At 51.6% G+C, this 7,501-nt stretch overlaps 1 protein-coding gene across 1 annotated transcript in view; it reads left to right on the plus strand.

Annotated features, from left to right (window-relative positions):
- The window catches only part of LOC119378316 (phospholipid-transporting ATPase ABCA1), a gene marked incomplete at its 3' end in the record, with an annotated part of 23,630 nt that extends 16,257 nt beyond the window's left edge, over nt 1-7,373 (plus strand). Inside the window, exons 13-19 of the mRNA XM_049411743.1 lie at nt 1-139; nt 1,352-1,822; nt 2,533-2,709; nt 3,850-4,185; nt 4,717-4,911; nt 5,431-5,737; nt 7,248-7,373. The exon at nt 1-139 is cut by the window's left edge and continues 17 nt beyond it. Of these exons, the coding sequence (XP_049267700.1) occupies nt 1-139; nt 1,352-1,822; nt 2,533-2,709; nt 3,850-4,185; nt 4,717-4,911; nt 5,431-5,737; nt 7,248-7,373 (1,751 nt within the window). The remainder of the gene's footprint in view (nt 140-1,351; nt 1,823-2,532; nt 2,710-3,849; nt 4,186-4,716; nt 4,912-5,430; nt 5,738-7,247) is intronic.
- Nucleotides 7,374-7,501: the final 128 nt, after the last annotated feature.

Here is a 7,501-nt window from a genome sequence, read left to right on the forward strand (position 1 = left end):
GAGCAAGATTCGACCGGAGATCAACCTGCTGCTCACGGACATCCAGATGTCCGCTTACATGAGCTACCGGCCCTCGACCCTGTCTGACGGGCTGAAGCGCCTGCTCTGCGTCGCCATTACGCTTCTTGTAGCGTCTAAGGTGAGTTGTGATCGCACCTCAAGAAAGCCGTGTAGGTTCTGAAAGGATGCGCTGAAATTAGAGCCCGCACGGGCTTCAGGACTTAAATAATTATTTTTTTCTGTCAGGTACATTTTTCGATTCTTGTTTTCCATCGTAACGAAGGTCCCCGGATTCCGTTTGAACCTTCTAAATGCGAATGCATTTCTTAGTCGTGCTATGTCAGGCGTCCGGCGTTGTCCGCGCGCCTCTCCGCTCTCACTCCCTCTCCCATAGCAACAGCTGCGGGCGGGCCAACGCCACCTAGACATTGGGCGGGCGCGCTTATCCTCGCCCCTAGCAACCGGAGCAGGTGGTGCGGGCGGAGTAGTGGAGAGTGAGTGGAGAGGAGGAGCGCGCTCTGGCGTGTGAGGAAGCTCGCATCGCGGGTGCTCGGTGGAGCTCCCGCGTGTGCGGAGAGAGTGTAGTAGAGGGTAGGTGCAATGCTTCGCCGCTCCTTCTCTCGCCATTCGCTCTCTCTCCTCCCTGCGCCACCGCCTCAATGCAGTGCGTTTGAAACGCGTTTGTAGCGTTTGTGCTGCCTTGGTACAGCCTGAAAACAGCGCGTTCTAAACGCGTTTGCGCTGCATTGAAGGCGGTGGCAACATCCCTGAGGTGATTACGAACACACGTAGGAAGCGTTCGTTGAAAGAGGCGCCCAAAAGGGAGACACTTGAGCGCGTCGATGTGTCCAGCTTTACGCCATTAAAATTACTACGCCGTGTACTCTCGGCGCAAGAAATGCATTCGCATTTCCTGAGGGTTCCCTTCGGGGAGGTGGGGGCGTTTTTTTTTTGTTTACTCAGCGTGTATTTGACAAAGGCTTTTGTATGTCATTATTTTGCATTCCTTCTTCCTAGCGCAGTAGATATTGAAGAAAACGAAATACATGTGGTGCGGTACTCGCTGACATATGTGCTTTCTCGAGTATAACTCGCACCCTCAATGATTCTCGTAAAACTTTCTAAAAGTGAACCCGCGCGTATTGCCGCCACGCTAGCTTCTTTGCTTGTCTCTAGAGCGCTGCCGTGAAGCTACCTTTGCAGACCGGAATTTGCGTCTTGTTTTGACTTTAGCTGCAATTTATTTTTATATTTTGTGCTGGTTATACGCGAGAAAATGTGTAGTGCACTTCGCTTATCACTTGCGCGATCGGAAGTCAGGCCTAAGGGATTATTTTCGCGTGCTTGTCAGTGCAAGATCATGATCTTCGATGAGCCGACGGCCACCATGGACCCGCACAGTCAGCGCGAGGTGTGGGAACTGCTGCTGAAGGCGAGGCGCCACTGCTGCATCCTGCTGACCACGCAGAACTTGCACGAGGCCGACGTGCTGGCCGATAAGATCGGAATCATGAACAAGGGGCTGCTCTGGTGCAGCGGCTCTCCGGTCTTCCTGCGAGAGCGCTTCCGCGCGGGCTACAACATCCGCATCACGAAGGAACCCGGCTGCGACGCGGCCGCCATCGAGGCCCTCTTCCGGCGATACATCCCGAACGCGGTCGTCAAGCTGGACACGAACTTCGAGGTCCAGTACGCGGTCGGGGTCAACCCCGGCAGCCGCCGCCTGACGGCCATGTTCAAGGAACTGGACCGCGACCGAGAAAGCCTCAAGATCGGCGCCATGAGCGTGGCCATGTCTTCGCTCGAGGAGGTTTTGGACAAGGTGCTTTCCATCGCCATAGCGAAATAGCGCGATAGGGGGAGGAGGTAGTTACATTCCGCAGCGAAAAACTTTTTTTCAGGGGGTGAGTGGGGGTTTAATCATCCTTTGTGTATGTTCGTGCGTACATTTTTATGTGTGCGTGTATATCCCTTGCCAAATTGAACACTTCGGGGGGAGGGGGGAGGGGGAGAAGGTTTGAACCCCCAGCCTACCCCCCTCCCCTGGCTGCGCAATGCAATCCTCTATGTAGCTTTACGTGCCAAAAGCACGACATATTATGAGACACGCCTTAGCACGTGTCTAAAAGTTGGTTTTGACCACCTGGGGCTCATTAACGTGCACTTAAATCTTCGCACACGGGTGTTTTATTGCAATTCGTCCCCATAGAAATGCAACAGCCATGAACCCGTGGTCATGAACCAACCCAATTTAAGCCATCGAGCTTAGCAGCCCTACACCTTAGCCGTTAAAACATTCAGTGAGTCTTGTTGCTGTAATATACGGATTGGGTTAGATACAAGCAGATTCATTATGAGTGCTGCTACGCAAGACAAAATCAATAGCAGTCACTGGGAGCAGAGTTGGGTGCCCGCCACGAGAGGCTTGCTTCAAATTGCCGCATAACACGTCCGATAATAAAACAGGGTCCCAGATGATCTGCGCTCCGAACGTTCCGATATGGCTTATAACCATACTGCTGCTGTTTTTAGGTGACCAACGACCCCAGCTTCCACACAGGCGTCGATGCTGGAACGTCTGTGTCGACCGACCGCGACTACGTGTACAAGCCCCGCCGAGCCCCTGGCAAGAGGACGTTTCCAAGCCAACTGGCATGGCTACTCAAGAAGCGCTTTTACATCTGGCTTCGTGACTGGCACCCACCCGTAGTAAGTGAACTGCAGGCAGTTTTTCTCGTGTTCAGCATGCATACGCTGTTCAGAATGGTCACCTCTCTCTCTCTCTCTCTCTCTGTGTGTGTGTGTGTGTGTTGTGGTGTGCGTGTGGTGTGTGTGTGTGTGTGTGTGTGTGTGTGGTGTGGTGTGTGTGTGGTGTGTGGTGTGTGTGTGTGTGTGGTGTGTGTGTGTGTGTGTGGTGTGTGTGTGTGTGTGTGTGTGTGTGTGTGTGTGTGTGTGTGTGTGTGTGTGTGTGTGTGTGATGTGTGTTTGTGGTGTGTGTGTGGTGTGTGTGTGTGTGTGTGTGTGTGGTGGTGTGTGTGTGTGTGTGTGTGTGTGTGTGTGTGTGTGGTGTGGTGTGTGTGGTGTGTGTGTGTGTGTGTGTGTGGTGTGTGTGTGGTGTGTGTGTGTGTGTGTGTGTGTGGTGGTGTAGTGGTGTGGTGTGCTAGTGTGTGTGGTGTGTGTGTGTGTGTGTGTGTGTGTGTGTGTGTGTGTGTGTGTGGGGTTGGTTGGTGTGTGTGTGGTGTGTGTGTGTGTGTGTGTGTGGTGTGTGTGTGTGTGTGTGGGGGGGGGTGTAAGAGCGCGCGCGCGCGGCGATCTTAAGCCTTTGAAGGTTTTGAGTACGCTCGCCGGCCTATTCAGAACAAGCACCGTGCAACTACACTTGCAGGTAGTAGCTCCGTGTTTCGGTATTTACCGGAATGTTCACAATTTTTGTCGAAGTTTATGGCGCTCGCGGATTGCTTGCGTAAATGTTAACATTCATCAATACATTTTATTGACGTCCAGACATGAGCAAACTAAAGCTCTCATATTAACAAAAACGTCCTACGCTAAAATTTCTTAAGAGAATATTTCACCCAATCACAATGCGGGACATATCATTAGCTAAGCCTGCTGACCAATGGCAAAATGCACTTACGGAAGAAGTTTTTTTACTTCGGCCCCAGTTCTCCACAAGCTTGCCTCCCTTCCAATTTCCTCCATTGCGACGTGTAAATAGTTCAGTCAGGGTGTCACTATCTCCTCGCCACCACCACTACAGGTCAGCCTACTTTAGCTAGGAGTTCTTCGGTTGCCCAGGCCGTTTCACGAGTAACGAGTGCTTCTGAGACGAAGGGATCGTTGGCGCAGGTCCGCTGGGTGGTTCCCGTGTGCGTGCTCCTGTTGGCCACCTACTTCCAACACCTGTTCACCGAGGATAGGATCGTGTCTTCGGACTTCTACAAGGACCGGTTCTTCTACTCCGTCAGGACTCTGCACGTGCCGGCGGTGGGCTTCATGACGGCCAACGGTAGCACCGACCCCGTGGCACGTCACCTCATGAAGATCTTTGCCGAAGAGGACGTCCACCTCATCGACGTCACTGCGGGCCACACCAACTCGCGCCTCCTGGACTATGCCTACGACAACCCGAGGGCTTACAACTACCTCCTGCTCTTCGGCGCCGTTCTCAAGGAAAACTCTGCGGTCCGTATACCTTACCTGTGCCGATATTTCACGCGCATTTGGAAGAGGACGCACCGAGCGTTTGACCTTAGCCGCACACGAGCCTAATAGGGCAAAAAAATTGACGCTGCCCTGACGAAGACGAGTACCGACTTATTTCTTAGATAATGCAGAGCTTAATTAGTGAACTGATATCTTTACCAACAAAAGAAATTAATGAGCGTGACAAAACATTGAAATCGTCTTTCTTGGCATCTTCCACCTTAATACTTTAACTGGGCATGGGTTACGTACCCAATTACATGGGAAATAGGGTACGGTTGCGAAAAATATAGGCCAATCCTGAAGGCCGTGTCTTACTGAGCGCCTTGCTAGGTCACGCGACTTCAATCACCGTATTTTCTTGCATACTACCGGCACTCGTTAGCACTGAATAATCTTGGCCCGTGTTGGCTAATGTTCGCTGATTATGGTTAAATGATGGTAAATGTGGGCTATTGTCTACCAGTGATTGTTGCATTTGCGCCCCTTATCGGTTCATCCTCGAAGCAGGCCACGCTATGGTTCAACGGCCAGAGCCCGCACGCGGCGCCGCTCATCGTCAACATGTACCACTCGGCGCTCTTGAGAAACATCACTCAGCGGCCGACGGCGCGCTTCCTCCTCTACAACCACCCGTACAGCAACGACACGCTCGCGGAGCACCACAGCGCCGACGACGACGACAGCGATATACAGGATTTGCAGGTACAATGTTGCCAGCAGTGCGAGATCACGTGGTGCCGTACTTATTGCTTTCGCTTGCAGAACGTATCGAACGCAAGTCAACTGAAACATGGTGATCTTCTGAAACGTTGCAATTATCTGAACAGGATAATGCGATTATTTTAATGATGATGGTGGTGGTGGTGGTTAAGGCTGGGGGTTGCTTTTGAGTCATCTTAGGCGAACACATAAGGGACCCTGGGAGTTTTGCGAGGTGAACTAAGAGCTACAATTGTGCAACGCATATATCTTGATTATCCTGTGACACTTATTGTGGTCACAAACACCCCTTGTATGGTTATTCAATTGCATTGAATTGACCTGTTTCGACAGCTGGACCCCCAACGAAACTCTTATGTTCCCTATGTAAAAAAGAGGGCCTTATAATACAAAAATATTTCTCCGTGCAAATCGCATGCAGCATGCGCGAGAGAAACCACCCTTACCACACTCCACTCCCATTCACATCATCACGCTGTGTTTTTCTGCGCCACCCGACAGGCAAGCGTGCAGAGCAAGCTGTTCATCGCTGGCCTTCCACTCAGCGCCGACGCGCTCCTCATCGAAGTGCTCATGGGCATATTCACCCCACTGGCGCTGTGCTTCCACGCGGCCAGCTTCGTGGTGTACCCCATTGTCGAGCGCTGCTCGAAGTTCCAGCACCTGCAGATGATGACCGGCGTGTCGGGTGCCGTCTACTGGCTCAGCAACTTCATCTTCGACACCCTGCTCGCCGCGTCCTGTGCCGTGATCTTTGTGCCCACCATCTGCTTCAGCCACAGATACACCCAGAAAGCCGAGTACATAGGTGACTCCTACAGCCCTTTCTCGGTATTCCGTCACAGTTGCTTTTCTAAATGAGCCATCTGCGTTTCCACAAACAAATGATTCCAACATACAATTAAACCAAGGAAAGCATACAGGATGTTATTCGTTGTTTTTACTGTAGTGTTATAATTATGACAAAGTGAAAGGAATTAAAGTGGATGAAAAAGCACCCCGCTTTGTCGGTGGGATCAGAACCCACACCTTTACAACTACGTGTCCGATGCTCTACCAAGTTGAGCTACGACGGAGAAGCGCTTCCCCGTCCACTTTGTTGGGTATTTCCTGTGTGTGTAATCACTGGGAGTGTTAGTCAGCACTACTCGTAGCCAAGCTGAAGGCACCTGCCTTTAGCTGAGCGTGACACTAAGTGACCTCATGATACTGGGGGTCGACGGCACTACAAGCCCTCGAAGGGCGTGCTGGTCACACACCTCTGGTTTGACACGTTTACTATTTCAGTTAATGAATCAGAGCATCTATCCAATTGTCTACGGGCATGCAAAATAGACTAAGGGCTCTGCGATATCAAGGCGTAGAAGCGCAGGTATGCACCTAGGTGTGATATCTTACCAGAGATTCTGGACATTGGCGGAATGCCGGCTCACAGCGAATGTAACGTGAGCGGCGGGGATGATGGCGCCACGTGGTGGTGCAGAGCACAGGCAACCAAGCGCATTATTCTTTGGTGCTGGTATAATCGGAAACATGTATCCTAAAATCAGCTTTTTTTTATTGCGATAGCAATTATAGACACTCTCCGTCGCCGTCATGTCCCGCATTAAAGTCCAAATTGATAACACCCCCTCCCCCGCGCGCATCGTACTTACTACTGCAGGTAAAAGCGCGCAAGCGGTGGTGGGGGGGGATGAACGCGGCTGAAGCAGAGATCAAACGAGCCAGTCCTTCTCCGTTGCTCGGAGGGCGCATGCGATAACAGCATCCTGCTCGGGAGGCCTGCCGTCAAAGCAGAGAAGAAACAACTTGCCGGTTTGAACGAGCATGAAAAGACACGAGGGGTAAGAAGGGGGGGGGGGGTCGCTCGAGCCGCAACCTTGAACTTTGATTCTACGGGCGCGGTCGCAATCGCAAGCGGGCGGCTCGTATAACCTTCTACGTGCTGCGCTCTCAGCGCGACGAGATTGTGCGAAAAGTGTCCCTGGAGCGGCCGTAATTTCTTACACCAGCGTTTTGTAGAGTTACGTGAGATCGGCTTCAAAAGAGTTAGCTGCCAGCCTCACTTCATATAACATTACAATTTGTTGCTATCGCATTCATTGCTTCACCCGTGCGGTGAAACCGACTTTTTTCGGCAGTACCACTCATCGCACAAAGAACTAAATGTCGACACTTGTGTCTGCGGCATCTCGCATCGCACACATCGCAGACAGCGTCCGGTAACATGGTATTCCGCTAACGCCCATGAGTTAACGAAATACTCTTTATTGACCGAAAAGCTGTATTAGTTATGCACTCCTTCCTCTGTCATGCAGCTATGCTGGCTCTCCTCTTCGTGGCGCACGGCCTCTCCATGGTCCCTTTCTGCTACCTGGCGTCTACTCTATTCTGCGACAGTTCGTTTGCCCTCTCCATCATGGTTATCTTCTTCTTTTTCATCGGTGCGTTTGGTCTTTACTGCTGCGCTTTAGCATTACATCACTGTGCCGCTTACACGTGAAGGTGAAGTGACGCAGGAGGTATACATGTAATGCCCACTTTTGTTGATTAACAATTGAGCATCAAGCAC

The sequence above is a fragment of the Rhipicephalus sanguineus genome, unplaced genomic scaffold (assembly GCF_013339695.2).
Source record: "Rhipicephalus sanguineus isolate Rsan-2018 unplaced genomic scaffold, BIME_Rsan_1.4 Seq779, whole genome shotgun sequence".
NCBI lineage: Eukaryota > Metazoa > Arthropoda > Arachnida > Ixodida > Ixodidae > Rhipicephalus > Rhipicephalus sanguineus.